Source organism: Parus major, chromosome 2 (genome assembly GCF_001522545.3).
Source record: "Parus major isolate Abel chromosome 2, Parus_major1.1, whole genome shotgun sequence".
NCBI lineage: Eukaryota > Metazoa > Chordata > Aves > Passeriformes > Paridae > Parus > Parus major.
This window is the reverse complement of record NC_031769.1, coordinates 65,030,809-65,048,717: the sequence shown is the minus strand read 5'-3', so window position 1 is coordinate 65,048,717 and position 17,909 is coordinate 65,030,809. Positions and strand designations below refer to the sequence as shown.

The window sequence follows — 17,909 nt, the reverse complement described above, 5'->3', positions numbered from 1 at the left end:
ATCCTGTGCACAGTATCCTGTGCACATGTATGTTTTACAAAACCATGAGCCTTCCTTTTGCTAGGTTGCACAAAACCTCACACATATAGAAGTTGTAATTTTATTAAAGGAGAGACAAAGTGCTTTCCTACTCAAACACAATGCAGATAAGCAGGAAGATTAGCTAAGAGAATTTATTACATACTTGCTGTACTTGTTCCCAATGTACAAGGGCATGGATAAACAGAGTAAGAGGTAGAATTTCAAACTGCTCTTAAGGTATGAAATGATGGTAACAGTGATTGAATAACTCAGATGGTACTCAGCACTATACTTTTAGAGGCAGCCTAGTTAGGATTTATTCCAAAGTGTGATTACTGTGGGTTTTTTGTAGGTTTATTAGTTTGTTTCTTAATGATTAATTAATCATAAAACTTCCCCAATTGTTTTTTTTTCCCCTTTTATTTCAAAATTCCCTTCTTCCTTATTTCAGCTGAAAACAATGCGTAAGGAAGATTACCAAAAAATAATAACTGACCTGGAGATCCATTATCAAGAATTCCTCAGGAACAGCCAAGGCTCAGAGATGTTTGGTGATGAAGACAAGCGAAAGATCCAGACTCAGTTCACGGATGCTCAGAAGCACTACCAAACCTTGATCATACAGCTGCCTAATCAACCACGACAGCCACAGCCAGGTTTGTTGTTTTCTTGGCTTTGGTACAGTTTGGATTGCTGGGGTTTCTTTGTCCAGAGGTGGTGGGTGGTACATTATTTTTTGTGTGAGAGTGCTCCCTTCAACATGAATGGGAATATGTTCAACAACTGTTCTGCTGTCTCCCAACATAACAAAACTGGCCATGCACAGGGGAAGATTTTGTTCTTTCTTCCTTTGGTGGGAATCTGGGAATAGTGCTCCAAAATTCATGGAACTTGCTGGGACAATGATAGGAATTTAGTCCATCTGATATGTTTTTCTGTTATTAGGAAGCAAAATCTCACTGCTGCATTTTAGGAAGCAAGTTTATATTTTTGTGAAGGAGACATTTCATTCCCTGAAACAGCTGCATGAGGGCCCAGATCTTCCACCCATTCTCAGTTCTGCAGATTAACTCAGTGCTTGAATCACTTGGGCACTGCCTTGGCTTCCTACATGTTCCTGCTCAGTTCTCTGGCAGTTGATGCTTACCCAATTGATTTTACAGTGGTCCCAACTGAGAGCTGTTCTGTGGGTTCCTCAAACACCATTATTGTTAATGAGAGAAACCGAGAACATGAGAAGCAGGAAGCCTGGCTGCTGATGGAGCTTCAGAAACTTCGGCGTCAGATTGAAGCTTCTGAGATTCAGATGGTTCAAAGAGCTCCTCTTGGAGTGGATCAAGGGGCTATGCACGACTTTTCAGTCAGAATAAAGGACTTAGAGGTAACTGTGGATGTTTGTCCTTGAGCATTTAAAGCTCTGTATGACACTGTGCTGCAGTTGTTTATGATCAGCTGGGAAAGACACACATCCTGTGCAGAAAATTCTCAGTTGGGAGCTAACCATAATGATTTGGATTAGAATTTACCTTGTGGGTAGAAAAATTTTACTCCTGAATTTTTGAAATAAAATTCTGCCAGGCAAGGAATACAGAAAGACTGATGTCAGGTGACTGTGAGTTCATGTTAAGTCTCACCCAGAGTAAAGTGCCATTAGAATCCTTTTCCAAGGACACTTAACCATCTACCTGTAAAATGCTGTCTGTGGGAGAGAGACTGGATGCACGAGACTTACTATCCCTCTCCTAGCTTTTTAGATTTGTAGGAGACCATGGAGAGAAGATTGATGCAAAAAGGTAACAGGTTCAACATAAGAGAAATTTCCACAGTGCAATGAGGTTGCAAAGGTCTCAAAAGCAGAAGGACCTTGGCATGTCAGAGTTGAGTTTTGGAGTGGAGATGCTCAAAAAGACATATGACCTATTTGGACAAAAAAGAAAGTGATCAACAGTGCTTGCCCTGAAGAAAGCAAGCTCAGCCACTTCTTCAGTCCTCAGTCAAGCTGGTTATGTAAGAGCAGACTGCTTGGATAAGGAGACCACTTTCATATGAATATAGAATAGAATGATCATTCAGCCAACGAAAAAAGTGTAAACCAGGCATTCTCTTTTTCCTTAGGGTGTGCAGAACGACTCTCAAATAATGGCTGAAACCCTCAATAAGCATAAGGACTTGCTGCCTAACTTCAGAGGCTGTGAGAAGTATGTGTACTTGCAATCAGAGATAAATGCCCTCTTTCAAAAACTGGAAAATATTAATGGTGTTTCTGCTGGCTACTTAGACAGGTAAGTAAATTGAGGCTGTAACAATAAATATTCACTTCCTCCTATAATTCTTAGTCCAGAAATCTGCCTTTTGTTACCAGCAGTGTAAAATTACACCTTCTCTGCAAATTGTGTACATGTTGATAGAAACAGACACTTATGTGAATTTCTTCTCTTTTCTGGAACACTTTAAAAAAGCAAGTGAGAAGCATGGGTATCACAGAAATTTCTTGTGTTACCTATTCTCTTTAGACAATCATCTGCAATTAATTAAAAATATCACTGTTCCTTCCTTAGTCCATAATGGATTTGCCTTGTATCATTTTTTTTAGCTTGAATGCACTGAGGTGTCTGCTCCAGGTTATTCTGCAAACAGAAGATGTGATCAGAGTTTTTGAAGTCAGACTGTCTGAAGAGGAGACTGTTCCTTTGGATCTTGATAAAGCAGAGGCTTATCGGGCTTGTCTGAAGGTGAGGGGCCAAAATCCAAGGACACAGCAAAACAACATTTGTAACTGCCAGCACTGATCTATTGAGCTTCCAAAACCACAGGAGATAGAAATGTTGAACCTGTTGTATTTTATTATATATATATATATATATATATATATATTTATATATAATATAAATATATATATTTATATATTGACATACAATTGTCCATCAGGCACAGTAATGCTGGTTGGTCAGGGGAGGGGATAGTCCTGCTCTGCTCTGCACTGGTGCAGCCTCCCCTTGAGTTCTGTGTGCAGTTTTGGGTGCCACAATATAAAAAATACATAAAGTTATTAGATAGCATCCAAAGGAGGGCTGTGAGAATGGTGAAAGGGTTTGGGGAAGCTGTATGAGGAGCGGCTCTGTGGTCACTGTTCAGCCTGAAAGAGAAGACTGAGGGGAGACCTCATTTCAGTTACAGCTCCTTCACAAGGGAAAGAGGAGGGGCAGACACTGATCTCTTCTCTGTGGTGATTAGTTACAGGACTCAAGGGAAGAGGAAGGAGCTGTGGTAGGGAAAGTTTAGGTTGGATATCAGGAAAAGGTTCTTCACCTGGAAGTGGGTTGGGCACTGGAACAGGCTCCCCAGGGAAGTGGTCACAGCATCAAGCCTGACAGAAGTCAAGAAACTTTTAGACAATGCTCTCAGTAATGTAGTGTGACTCTTGGGTCTCCTGTGCAAGGCCAGGAATTGGACTCAATGGTCCTTGTGGGTAATTTCCAACTCAGGAAACTGTGATTCAATGAAATTATTGAAAGTAATGTACAGGCTATTACTTCCTCCACCCCCTGGTTGTTGCTGCTCCTGCAGCAAACACAGATGCATGGAAGGTTTCTGTAACCCATTTCTGTGCACTATTATCTGTGTTTATTTTATATCACTGATGAATGTGGATTTGAAGGCAGTATTTCCTTTCTTGCATACAGGCTTGTTAATTGCCCTTGTTGTCCTCTAGGTGTAACAAGTAAATTCGAGTGTTATTGAATGTCCTGGTTTTGCTACAGAGTCTGTGTCAAATCCTAGGGTGAAAAGTATCCAGCCTGTACAAGGGGAAAAGGGAAATAACTGCTTTGCTGAGCACAAAGTTGTCTTGCAGATCCAGTCTTTAATCCACCTTTATCTGCTGGTCCTTTTGTGCACTGAATGCATTTGAGAGCACAAGAACTCTTTCATTATTTTCTGTTCTTACCTTTAGTAGGGAAAAAGTGTGTGGGTGGTGCAAATGGAGCACAACCCAATTACCTTTTTATCATGTCAAATGAGAGCTGCAGTTCAGTTGCTGGGAGTTGTTCTTAGATGGTGTAAATTTGAACTACACACGAAAAAAAAAACAACAAACCCTCCAACAAAAAAAGCTTGAGCATAACACTTTAGGCTGTGGCCATCCCCAAGAATGGGGGATGCAAGGCAGACACTGCCTGTGCTGTATATTCCATTTGGTGATGCCCATATATGTGAGTATGTGTACCAAAATATGTGTGTGTGTGTGTGTGTGTGTGTGTGTGAAGAAATACCTCTATGGAAGATATTTTATAAAAATGTAAGTAGAGGGAAAAAAACAATCTGTGCAGATTTTTAGGTGTTTAAAAACTGGATATGCTGCTCCTGAGGTTTGATTTCACAGCTGTTGCAATTGCAAGAATCTTTTATACTTCAGTGGCATTTTCTAGTCAGTTGTTTCTAGGAACAAGCAAGACTCTTGTTCTGCTCTGGTAACTGCTCTGCAGAGTTCTGAGAAACTGAAATGTTTGCTTCAGCATATAATAGCAGAGTGCTTTGGTTTAGCAAATTATTTAGTCTAACCCTAAACACATTTTTAAGCCAAACTATTTACCAAAATAGGTGTTTCACTTTAAATTGTTTAAGTCAGCTGACATCACTATAGATACGTTATGGAGTTAAAAACAACACCTTTAGATCCCAACATAATGTGCATGGTGTTAAACTGGTTAAATATCAGTATCTTCTCAAGAGTAAATTAAATAACAACATTTTGTTCTTTTCTCCAGAAAATGAAAGCAGACCTAAATATGAAGAAGTCATTACTGAATACCTTGGAAAATGAGCTGCAGAGAACACTTCAGATTCACTCACAGTCTTGCCAGTCATACACCCTGTATGACATGGACATTGGAAAGTACTGTGACAAAGTTACCCAGCTGATAGACCGCTGGCAGAGGGCTGATAAGCAGATAGATAACAGGTTTGTTCATGTTTTCATAGCGTTTTCCTTATTGCTGTTACTGCTATTGCTACCAAGATCATCTTAACAGTGAAGGCTAAGAGAACTGATGTGCACCAGTCTTTGCTTCCAAGGGACAAATGGTGACTTCAGGGCAGTAAGACTCGAGCAATTGTGAATAGGTTGAACATACTTCAAAAGGAATTGTGTAAGACCAAGCCAAAAAATGTAGTTAGCCATGCAAAGAGTGTGCTAAAGAGTTGTTCTGATTGTTTTTATTTTTTAATTCTTACTAATGTTCTTGGATTAAGTTCTTCCAGGCATCATTTTCCCCTCAAAAAAGCAACCATACTTATTCCTCAGCACCTGAGGGTTAAAAAACTGACACTAAGAATTGAGTAACAAAATCAAACCTTGAATCTGAATCATGAGCTGAAGGCATATTCTGATTGTTTGAGGGGGAGAGGTGGAGGTTGGGGTATAGCTTGTTTTAGTTTGTTTTATTTTGTTTTTATCTGAGGACAAATGTTGTCCTAACTGGTTGCTGGCTCTTCAATTGAGAAACAAGAGTACTGAAGTCAGTGAACTTGATTTTTATCGCTGCATAATAATCTGCATATTTTATTAGTCCCTGACTTTGACAGGAAGGCTCAACCTCTGTGTATTACAGAGTTACTCAAAAGTGAGGTATTAAAACCCCCTATTGGGTGACTAATAACCAAGACAATTCTCATTTCTTTAAATTTTTTGTTCAGAATCTTCTTTTCAGAGCTTCCCATAGTTTTACGCTGTGTCTTATTTCTGAAAACTGTGTAGAAAGAGAATGCACTTTCCATTTTGACAGGTTTTGCCTTTTTCTTTCTAGATCATGGGATTTAGAAAGGCAGATCAAACAGCTGAAAACCTACCGAGATCTCTACCAGGCTCTGTGCAAGTGGATCTGTGATGCCAAGCGCCGGCAGGATTCTATTGAGTCCACGAAGCTGTGTGATTCCAACACTATCATGAGATACCTACACGATCAGAAGGTATGCAGCACCTGAATGAGTTGTCTTCAGTTATCTGGATTTTAAATTCTTTTGCTGTACAGAAAATGTCAGGATCAATGCAGTCTGCAATATAGTGGCCTGTTTTGAATTATAAAGTATGCAAGCTACCAAAAAACACCACATATGTAGAAGGCAGGAGGGAGGAAATATTACTGTCCTCATTACTTTCTGTCAGCACTGCAACAGATTATGAACAAGACTGTGTTTGGCTCCTACACATTCACTGACACTTTTACACATCAGCTTTGAATTAATTCAAAGGACTGTAAGATGGTGCAGCTTATGGGACAAATTAGAGCACAAAAATAAAAATCAAGTAAATACATCTAAGCGAAAGTCAAGGAATTCTGCCTGCCCCCAGCTCTGGGGGTTTTTCAATTGCTGGGTGTTCTTATGCCCAAAGAGCTTGCTGTTGTAGAAACTGCCCAGCTACAGGTCATTTCATGTCTCAGCCTCAGGGGCTGCAGTTGTCTCCAGCTGCAGGTGCTTTCTGATGGAGGCAGCGTGTACAGGAGGAAATACTGGTAAATCTTGCAGGAGTGTTTCACCGCTCACTTTTCTCTTGACAGAACTTGCACAGTGAAATCTGTGGGAAGCGAGACAAAGTCGAGGAGCTCCTCAAGCATGCAGATCAGTGCTCAGCTGCAATTAAGGTACTTGGATCTCAGCATTTTTGTGGGGTGTGGTTTTTCATGGTCAGGCACATCCCATTGTCTCTGCTCTGCTGACGGGTGAAAAGTCAGCTCCCTGATGTGTGTGCACAGAAATTGCTGGGGTGAAGTACTTCTTAGTACTAAACACAATGAAAGCAATTTGTGTACTTGCCACCTGAAGACTATGGGATCATGCAGCAGATACCAATGAGAGCTTCTCTTCAGGTGAATCAAAGCCTCCTTCTAGTCAGACCAAACTTTCCAGTTCCCATGTTAAAAACATAAGGAAGTCAAGAACATATTGGTACTGAATGAATTAGGTCTGATTAGGACCTGATTTAGGAGGCAAAACAAATTCATATTAGCAGGAGGAATGGTGTGCAATAGCCATGAAAACCAGTAACACACAGAGGGAATGGTTTTGTGGTCCTTACATTTTTATGTCACTTCTATATCCATTCTTTCTCCAGATCAGTCTTGCTCTCTGTGACAAAAATTTTGCTATATATGTGACATGGTGTATGTGATACAAGAGAGCTCCAGAGACTGTTATTTCTGATGAAGTTTTGGTGGATAACAGTACTTAGACCAGTTACTCCCATGAATCTTTTTCATCTCCATGTAGCCCTCAGCTTACAGAAACTGTTGTCTTGTTTTTTTAAAATGTTTTTTGTCTTTTTCCCTTGTCATTCTCCTCCATGAATCTCCACAGGGGTACTTGAACTTCTTTTTATGACAGAGGATCATCTGTACATGGTCAGAAATACAAACAAGGAAAAAATATAGCTTTTCATTAAGGAAGCAAAACAAAAAACAAAACAAAAAACTTGCATTTTATGACATAGATTCACAGAGAATTCTTTGGCAGCTTCTAAATGGGTCTTGCTTTTTGACTTGTTTTTCAGGATTATGAACTACAAGTTGCTTCCTACAGTTCGGGATTAGAAACATTGCTCAACATACCTATCAAGAAGAGTGTGGTTCAGTCTCCTGCAGTGCTGATTCTACAAGAGGTACCTTTCTTTCCTCCCCTTCAATCTTTTGAATACATTTGTTTGTCTGTGTGAGCACTTGTGAGTCATACCCAGCTGTATTTTATTACTTAGCACCATCACTGGTAATGTGGGCTAAGCACATGAGCACAACAAATTAGTGTAGAATAGTCATTGTGCTGTAAAATCAGACCTGGGCTTGTTTAGACATTAGATTAGCCCTCAGGAATTTACCTCATTCCTATGCAGTGTCCACTGCATACATACTGTGAGAAAGGTAGATTCATGCCCCATGTAGTTTAATCACTTTCAACCTGGGAATTAACTGCTATTAAATATCTAACTTGTGTTACTTGTGACTGTCACACAGGAAGAGTGTGATGAACCAGGGGATGAAAGCTTGAATTTAATATCACATCAGCAACTGGGGGTAAATAATCCCAAAAAACCAAAAAGGGTGTGGATTCTTCATAAGGAAGAATTTACACTTTTGGGGTCCTCAGAAAGTTGTGTGAATTTGTGAGGAGGAGAATCTGCTTTTTTACTTTGTCAAGTGATGAGTTTGCTCAAGTAGATTGGAATCCTTTAAATGGTCTGAACAGAGGTATGTTCATGTCTAACTCCAGTACAAGCTGTTAACAATTTGTTTCTTTTCAAGGCTAATGAGGCTCAGTCTCGCTATATAGAGCTTCTTACAAGATCAGGAGATTATTACAGATTCTTGAGTGAAATGTTAAAGAGCATGGAGGATTTGAAGGTATTCTAACTCTTTTATTTTCTGTAGCTTTCATTTTTATCACAAATTAGAAAACTATCACAGATCAGAGGCAGAAAGTACAGTGTAAAATAGGTCACAAAACTATATCCAGAACTCAGAGGTGTCCTACAAAGGAGACATATTAGAAGTGTCATGCATCTTTTGCAAAAGAGTACAGTGTTTTACAAAGTTACCTCTAAGGTTATGTGTGAAGTGAGGTAGAGAACTGGTCTCCTTGGTAATTAAGGAGGTTCTCCTCAAGGCACATGAGCCATCCTTCCCTGCCCATCCCAGCCTTGACTTCAGTGATAGCACAGCTACCTTAATGCTGAAAACTTGCTCTTCGTGGTTGAGGGCACCTCATTTTAGACCATATTCTAAAGTGTTTCAAAAGAAGTAACTTCTGATTTGATACAGCTCAGTGAAACAGAGAGGCCCATTAAAGAAGTTGCATATATGGAATGTGATTTTCACCTGTTTGAAAACTGGGGAGGTTCTAAATGTGGCAATTTCATACTGTACTGGAGAACTTCTGCTGCAGCACATTTTACTATCAGTAACGCACCTCCCTCCCCCTATCAAGTATCTTTTCCACTCTGAAAGTCATTATATGCTGATTTCCAAATAAAGTTTGACTCTGAATAAACAAAGATTCCAGAATTTGTCTTGGTGACATTAAATAAAAAACGGGGTTTATCTCTCATTGAATCAGCAAAAAAAAAAAAATAAAAAATTTAAGTTGTCAGTGTTACAAATGTATATTTTATTGCATGTGATGATTTTGAAACAGTTGTCACAAATATTTATGGGAGTTTTTCTGTTTGTTTGTTTTTCTGTTGTCATGTTGCAGATGAAAAACACCAAAATTGAACTCCTGGAAGAAGAGCTCAGGCTTGCTAGGGATTCAAATTCAGAGACAAGCAACAAACATAAATTCCTGGAGCAAAATCTGCAGAAGTACCAGATGGACATTTCTCAGCTCAAGGCAAAGCTGATGAGTTTGGAAGAAATGAAAAGACAAGCTGAAATGGATGGAAATTCTGCTAAGCAAAACCTAGACAAATGTTATGCCCAAATAAAGGATCTAAATGACAGAATAACCAGGTTGACGTATGAGACTGAAGATGAGAAAAGGAAAAGGAAGTTGCTGGAGGATAGATACGAGCAACAGAAGAATGACTATGACCAACTGCAAAAAACAAGGCAAAATGAGAAAGACAGCCTTGGTTGGCAAAAGTTAGAGTCTGAGAAGGTCATCAAGGAGAAGGAGTACGAGATAGAAAGATTAAGGGTTCTTCTTCAGGACGAAGGCACACGGAAGAGGGAGTATGAAAATGAGCTGGCTAAGGTAAGAAACCAGTTTAGCGAGGAGATGAGTAATTTAAAGAACAAGTATGAAACAGAAATTAATATTAAGAAGACAACAATCCAGCAGATAGCTGCACAAAAAGATGATGATGCAAAAGGCCTCAGAGCCCAGGTTGACAGACTGACAAGAGAGAACAGAGACCTTAAGGATGAGATTGTGAGGCTGAACGATGCCATTCTGCAAACAACAGACCAACGGCGGAGGGCAGAAGAAGATGCTCTCCAGCAGAAGGCTTGCAGTTCTGAGGTGTCACAGCAGAAGCATCAGTTAGAGCTGGAGCTGAAACAGATCATTCAGCTTCGTGGGGAAGATAACTCGAGATACAAGCAGGCTCTTGAGGAGGCTGCCTCAACTATTCAGGATAAAACTAAGGAGCTGGAAAGGCTAAAGCTTCAGCTTCAGGAAGAGGCTAAAAGCCGATGGGAACTTGAAAATGAATTGGCTAAGGTAAGAAACAGTTATGATGAGGAAATTATTAGTTTAAAGAACAAATATGAAACTGAGATTAATATCACAAAGAACACAATTCACCAGGTCACCATGCAAAAGGAAGAGGAGACAAATAATTATAGAACACAGCTTGATAATGCCATGAGAGAAAATAGGAATTTGTGTGAGGAAATTAGGAGACTGAAGAATACAATAAGTCAGACAACAGATAACCTACGGAAAATAGAAGAGAATGCTCAGCAGCAGAAGGCAGCTGGCTCGGAGCTTTCTCAGAAGAAACAGCAGCTGGAGATTGAGCTAAAACAAGTTATTCAGAGACACTCTGATGAAAGCATGCGGTACAAGCAGTCACTTGATGATGCTTCTAAAACCATTAAGGAAAGAAACAAAGAGATTGAAAGGCTGAGAAAGTTGTTGGATGTAGAAACAAGTCAGAGGAAAGAAGTGGAGGATGAGAACAGTCAGTTGAAAAGAGTCCAGTTTGACCTGCAGAAAGCAAACACAAGTGCAACGGAGACAATTAACAAGCTGAGGATCCAAGAGCAGGAACTCGCCAGACTGAAAATTGACTATGAAAGAGTTTCACAAGAGAAAAAAGGCAGGGATCAAGAAAGTGCAAAGTTCCAGAGCACTGTAAAAGACTTGCAGATCCAGAAACATAAGCTGGAGGAGGAACTTTGCAGACAGAACAAAAACTTAATGGAGGAAACATCCAGGAGGAAAAAACTGGAGGAGGAAATAGAAGGCATGAGGAGATCTCTGAGAGACCAATCGGTTAAAATAACTAATCTCACACAGCAGATAGAGGAAGTATCTATTGTAAAGAAGAGGAATGAAGATGACCTTAGACACCAAAGAGAAGTATTAGATGGTCATGTGAGAGAGAAGCAAAGATACATGGAGGAGTTAAGAAAATACACATCTGATATTGAAACTTTACGTCGTCAGTTGGTCCAAGAACAGGAGCAATTGAAACAGGCTCACCTACGATATGAGCACTTACAGAAAACCTCTGAGGAAAAAAGCAAAGCCTTGAATGAGTGCAAAATAGAGATCGAAAGGCTTCAGTCTCTCACCGAAAACCTTACCAAGGAACACTTGTTACTGGAGGAGGAGCTGCGAAATGTTAGATTGGAGTATGATGACCTCAGAATGGTCAGAAATGAAGTTGATGAGAAAAATACCACCATTGCTGAACTAAAGAATCAGCTTCAGATGAGCAGCAAGCAAACCCTGGAACTTCAGGGGTTGCTTAATGATTTACAGAAAGAAAGGGAAAAATTGAGACAGGAAATTGAAAAATTCCAAAAGCAAGCTCTAGAGGTATTCACACATATTTTGATCCCAGCTTTACTGTTTCTCAAATATATAATTAATTGCAGTGTCGATTTGAACAAATTAATTCACCCTTTGCTGTTTGAAGTCACTGTACTTGTGACTAACATCCCCTTTATGACCCTTCCTCTTGGTTAAGTTTTAAATAAGAATGGCAGGATTTGGCCACTTCCTTTGCCTCCTTACTCCCTGGGAATTGTTCTAGGGAGCCATAAGCTCTCATCACCTAGGAGAGTCTTGTTCTCAGGCCCAGAAGAAATCTGTGTTCTGTGTCAGTGTCCAGCAAACAATCCTAGGGAAAAATGGGAGCACGTGGAATACCACTTGTGCTTTAACAGTTCCCTGCTGGCTGTGTGCTTCCCAGGCTGTTTCAGCCAGGATGGGTTAAAGCCGTCTTTTCAGGATGACCTGAGTGCTATCACAAACTAAACTGGCTAAAAACCCCAGAACCAACAAGCTGTCAAGGTGCTGATTAGCTGGGTAAGATGTTGACACCAAGCGAGGATTAAAAGTCATGTTGTCAGCTATACCTAAGGTACTAAAAGCCTATCTTTCATGGACTATTTTGGGGATTTATGTTCCTAAGTCACTAAGGGCATTTGCAAATTTTACTATTGGCCCTTATTTCTTAAATTTTAGGTGACAACATAAACAAGTGAAAGAAAATATTTTTAATATTTTGTTCTTCTGCCTGGTTTCTTGTACAAGGATCTGGTCTTTAAATATACACAAGTGAGCACTTGTGAAAATGTTTTTTTTCCTAGACTTGTCCCTTATATTTCTTTTCTCATATCCTTTATTCTAAAAATCCTAATACTGATATGAAAAAAATACTAACATTTAGGATTATATAACACCTGTGCATGTATATATATGCACACACACATATATATATGCATGTATTACGAGTAGATAAACTTATATTCAGTTTAATATGCTCTGCATACAAATGTGCATGCTTGTGGGTGTTTGTGCATATGCGTATATGAAGACACTGCGTGAATTAAAAGGGAAGGCAACACAGGTAAAATTGTTTGGAATGACATGTGAAACTAATAGGAAAGCACAAATTGAATCATATGTTTCCTTTTTATCCATGCATGACCAGTCCTTAGCTGATGCAAATTCCCCTGGATTAGTAGGACTGCCAGGACATCTGCTGAGCATCAGGCTATTTACGAGTCTTAAATGCTCTGTGTATTTGTCAGTGTACTGTAAGAAGTATCAAAAAGTTACAGAGAACTAAGTCAGCTGGAGATTGAGGCTGTGGGTAACAGAATGAAGTCTCTTGAGCCTCTGGCAGTACTGGAGACACAGTAAGTGAAGGGATAGTGTGCCTTCTCTGGTTTATGTGTGCCCATAATCTTGGGTAAGGCACTGCTGTGACTAGAATTTTTTCCAGTGGGAGCTTGCTGCAGGTTAAATTACAGGCTGGAGAGCATTGTGGCAGAGGGCATAACTCTAACCAGCACAAACTCTAACCATCCTTTCTTGGTTTATTTCTCCTCCACAACTGTAGGCATCCAGTAGGATTCAAGAATCCAAAAATCAGTATAGTCACATAATGCAAGAAAGAGAAACCCTGCTGATAAAAATGAGTGCTTTGGAGCAAGACAAAGCCAGACTGCAGCGATTAGAAGAGGAGCTGAACCGTTTGAAAGTTACCCTGGAGTCAGAATCACGTTTGAAGCAACGCCTGGAAAGTGAGAAGCAACAAATTCTGAACGACCTCAATCAGTGGAAGAGCCAGCACTCCCGAACAGAGGAATCCATAAGGAAGATCCAGTGTGAGAGGGAGAAGAGTGAGAGGGAGAAGAACAGCCTGAGGAGTGAGATTGAAAGGCTGCAGATGGAAATCAAACGGATTGAGGAGAGATACCGGTGCAGACTGGAAGAGACCGCTGTCAAAAACCAGTCAGAGTTGGAGTCAGAGCGTCTCAGGCTGCAAAGAGAGATTGAGAAACTCAAGCAGCGCCCATATGGGGCTCACAGATCTACACAGACCGAGGAAGACTTCTGTATCGATGCCTCCAAGCTGGTGTTCAGTGGGCTGCGGAAGAAGATCACAGCCATGCAGCTGTATGAGTGTCAGCTGATAGACAAACTCACACTGGATAAACTGCTGAAGGGGCAGAGGTCGGTGGAAGAGGTCACAGCTGACATTGAACCCTACCTCAAAGGGGCAGGTGCTATTGCAGGGGTGTCCCTTTCACCCAGACAGAAGTACTCTTTTGTTGAGGCCAAACGGAATCAGCTGCTAACAGCAGAAAATGCAGTCCTACTCCTGGAAGCCCAGGCAGCAACAGGAGGTGTGATAGACCCACACCGAAATGAGATATTAACAGTGGACAGTGCTATCGCCAGAGATCTGATTGACTTCGATGATAGAGAGCAGATCTATACAGCAGAAAAGGCTATTACAGGATTTAAGGATCCTTTCTCAGGCAAAACTGTGCCGGTATCTGAAGCCATCAAGAAAAACTTGGTTGACAGAGAAACCGGAATTCGTCTGCTTGAAGCCCAGCTGGCTGTAGGAGGGATTGTTGATCCTGTCAACAGTGTTTTCCTACCCAAAGAGATAGCTTTATCTCGTGGGTTGATTGACAAAGACCTGTACAGGATGTTAAACAACTGCCAAGGCAATACAAAGAACTTCATTGATCCCACCACCAAAAAGGCAGTCACTTACATTCAGCTGAAGGAAAAATGCAGAATTGAACCACACACTGGTCTGCTCCTCCTTCCAGTGCAGAAGAGGAGTATGTCATTCCAAGGGATCAGGCAGCCTGTCTCAGCAGATGCACTGCTTGAGGCTGGAATAATTAAGGAATCAACAAGAAATGACTTGGAAAGAGGTGCAATTACAGTGGAAGAAGTGAGTGAGAGAATTATTGATTTCCTTCAAGGCTCTAGCTGTATTGCTGGTATCTACAACGAGGCTACTAAAGAGAAACTTGGCATTTACCAGGCTATGAAAATAGGTTTGGTTAGGCCAGGGACAGCCCTTGAACTCCTAGAAGCGCAGGCAGCCACAGGGTTCATAGTGGATCCTGTCAGCAATGTGAGGCTGCCTGTTGAGGAAGCTTACAAAAGAGGCCTTGTTGGAATTGAATTTAAAGAGAAGCTTCTCTCTGCTGAAAGAGCTGTCACTGGGTACAAAGATCCAGAAACTGGAAACATCATTTCTCTGTTCCAAGCAATGAACAAAGAGCTCATAGAGCGAGGCCATGGCATTCGCCTGCTGGAGGCCCAGATCGCTACTGGAGGGATCATCGATCCCAAAGAGAGCTACCGCTTGCCAGTAGAGACGGCCTACAAGCGTGGCTACTTCAATGAGGAGCTCAACCAGATCCTTAGTGATCCAAGTGATGACACCAAAGGGTTCTTTGATCCCAACACAGAGGAAAATTTGACCTACTTGCAGCTGAAAGAAAGATGCATAAAGGATGATGCAACGGGTCTCTGCCTTCTGCCCCTGAGAGAGAAGAAGAAGGTGGTGCACACCTCACAGAAGAACACCCTTAGGAAGCGCAGGGTGGTCATTGTAGATCCAGAAACAAACCGGGAGATGTCCGTTCAGGAGGCATACAGCAAAGGCCTCATAGATTATGACACCTACACAGAGCTAGCTGAGCAGGAGTGTGAGTGGGAAGAAATAACTATCACAGGATCAGATGGCAGCAGCAGAGTAGTCCTTGTCGACAGAAAAACAGGTAGCCAGTATGACATCCAGGATGCCATTGATAAAGGCCTGGTGGAGAGGAAGTTTTTTGACCAGTACCGTTCTGGCAGCTTGAGCCTGACCCAGTTTGCAGACATGATTTCCTGCCGTAATGGCACTGACGAGGTGTTCCGGCATGAGTCAGTGACTCGGTCTCCCACCGTGCTGAGTGTCAGGAGTTCTTCTTCAGTGATCAGGAGCGGTTCTTTCTCAGAGACCCCAGATGAGTGCAGTCCTATTGCAGCCATATTTGACACGGAAAACTTGGAGAAAATCTCCATTTCAGAAGCTATACAGCGGGGCATCGTGGATAGCATCACTGGGCAGAGGTTACTTGAAGCCCAGGCCTGTACTGGCGGCATAATATGCCCTACCACTGGCCAGAGGCTATCGCTCCAGGAAGCCACTAACCAAGGCATCATCGATCAGGATATGGCCACACGTCTCAAACCAGCCCAGAAGGCCTTCATAGGGTTCGAAGGCATAAAGGGCGGACGAAAGAGGATGTCAGCAGCTGAAGCAGTGAAGGAAAAATGGCTGCCTTATGAGGCTGGGCAGCGGTTCCTTGAATTCCAGTACCTCACTGGAGGTCTCGTGGACCCAGAAGTGCGTGGAAGAATAACTACTGAAGAAGCCATTAGGAATGGATTGATTGACGGTCGTGCTGCCCAGAAATTACAAGACACCAACAGTTATCCCAAAATTCTGACCTGCCCCAAGACCAAGCTGAAAATATCCTACAAAGATGCAATGAACCGGTCAATGGTGGAAGACATCACTGGGCTTAAACTGTTGGAAGCAGCCTCTGTTTCCTCTAAAGGCATATCCAGTCCCTACAATGTCTCCTCGGCACCTGGCTCTCGCTCTGGCTCTCGCTCTGGCTCACGTTCAGGCTCACGCAGTGGGTCTAGGAGAGGAAGCTTTGATGCCTCAGCAAGTTCTTCGTATTCTTACTCATACTCAGCCTTCAGCAGTGGGTCTATTGGGCGCTAATAACAAGGGAGGGAATGTGTCTGCATTTTATTATCATTTAGATTATCCTATATTCCGTTTACTAAAGGAAAAAAAAAAAAACCCACCAACAAAGTAACTCAAAGCAAAGCCTTGAAGTCTTTTCTGGGTGTGTTACACTTTTCTTCTGAGAAAGCTGTAAAATGCTTGAATGCAAGCTTATAGAATATAGATTAGGGAATGCAAAAGTAATATTTGTGAATTTTGAGTATCAGTTCCAATTTCCTTTTAGTCTTTGGATTGCGATAGGTCTCTGTATATTTTAAATACTGTGTCATATGCCTTCTCCTGTTATCCGTAACTATCAACCTATAAGGTGATAACTGAGGTTTGAAAGTCTTGCAGTAGGTAACTTTTTATCCACATAGACCTTTTCCAATTTGCTATTATGAAAAAAAAATATATTAACAATATGGACAGAAAATGCCCTTAATACTGGTTTAGGATCTATACCATAAACATGAAACTGTCTTTCAGATGTTTTACTTCTTTATGTTTGGCTAGCCATTTTCTGAAGCATAACTTGGTGGATGTAAAGGGCTATTGTTAGGCTGCGCTTTTGTTTTACTGTTAACCCATATACATTTTCTACTGTTTTGCTTGATTTCCCTGTAACACAGAAAATAAAATAAAAAAATCTGACTGTACCATGTGAGCTATTCTGGACAATAAACTTCTGAAGTTTTAAAGTGTTTGGTGTGTACTTAATAATTTTATCTGTGGGCATTCTTGGAAGTGCAAGTTAAAACCATTTTAAAAAGAAGCAGTCGTTGGCTTTGTTGTAAAAAGTGTGCAGGCACATTACATTTCATGATGCTGAGCTGTCACTTTTATGAATAAGGACTTCTGATTCTGATTTTTCAGTAGGAAAATGAAAATAGCACCAATAATGGAAGCTATGCCCCAGAAGCAGAATGCCTGTTTGCACACTTGTTTATATAGTTGATAATGATAATAGGAAGCATATGTCTTCTGCTTGTGACCCAGCTCATTGTCTCTGCAGCTACAAGGGACTGAGTCAGATTCTCCCTTACACATCCTTGCAACTTTGGACAATGAGCAGAATAAAAAAAACTGGGTGGCTTGTCTGGCCAGCTGTGGCACAGAACATCTTTCAGAACCTGAACAATTGCCCCTTGTAAGGTCCTTCTGCCTCTTCTGTTGACTCCTGAAAGCCTAGGCTGAGAAAACCATGGCAGTGTATCAGTGCTTGCAAGCTATCTTGCTGTCATCAGTTTTATGTAGGCTGCTGGCATCCTGCTGACTTCTTTTATCTGAGCTGAAAAACCAGAGGACTTAATGACCACAGTATTAGAGGACACAAGAGTAATTTGAAACCACTTCAGCCAGTGCAGCAAATTACTTGTATACATGGAGGCTGTCCTGTCCTCTGCCCTGTGTGCCACAGGGCAGATACCTCCGGGTAGGCACGATGTTTCTCAGCAGAGTGATTGAACAGCTACAAGAATTTAGTATGGCTTTATACAACTGCCTTTGTGACATTCTGTGGTTTTATACAGCACTTTAGTGAGAAAGCTGTTAGTATAAGTTGCCAGTAGCCGAAATAATTTCTTCCTTTAAGTTGTTCAAAGCACATACCTCCTTGTAGCCT

At 41.2% G+C, this 17,909-nt stretch overlaps 1 protein-coding gene across 3 annotated transcripts in view; it reads left to right on the top strand.

Moving 5' to 3' along the window:
- DSP (desmoplakin) overlaps positions 1-16,989 on the top strand; it is a 39,331-nt gene extending 22,342 nt beyond the window's left edge. The window contains exons 14-24 of one of the 3 annotated variants that reach the window (XM_015619770.3): positions 473-677; positions 1,185-1,402; positions 2,137-2,303; positions 2,615-2,753; positions 4,788-4,981; positions 5,826-5,988; positions 6,579-6,662; positions 7,568-7,675; positions 8,313-8,411; positions 9,262-9,759; positions 13,085-16,989. In XM_015619770.3, the coding sequence (XP_015475256.1) occupies positions 473-677; positions 1,185-1,402; positions 2,137-2,303; positions 2,615-2,753; positions 4,788-4,981; positions 5,826-5,988; positions 6,579-6,662; positions 7,568-7,675; positions 8,313-8,411; positions 9,262-9,759; positions 13,085-16,279 (5,070 nt within the window). In that variant the 3' untranslated portion in view covers positions 16,280-16,989. Of the gene's footprint in view, positions 1-472; positions 678-1,184; positions 1,403-2,136; positions 2,304-2,614; positions 2,754-4,787; positions 4,982-5,825; positions 5,989-6,578; positions 6,663-7,567; positions 7,676-8,312; positions 8,412-9,261; positions 11,554-13,084 lie in introns of all 3 variants that reach the window. The other 2 variants (XM_015619769.3, XM_015619767.1) reach the window with 2 other exon arrangements.
- Positions 16,990-17,909: the final 920 nt, after the last annotated feature.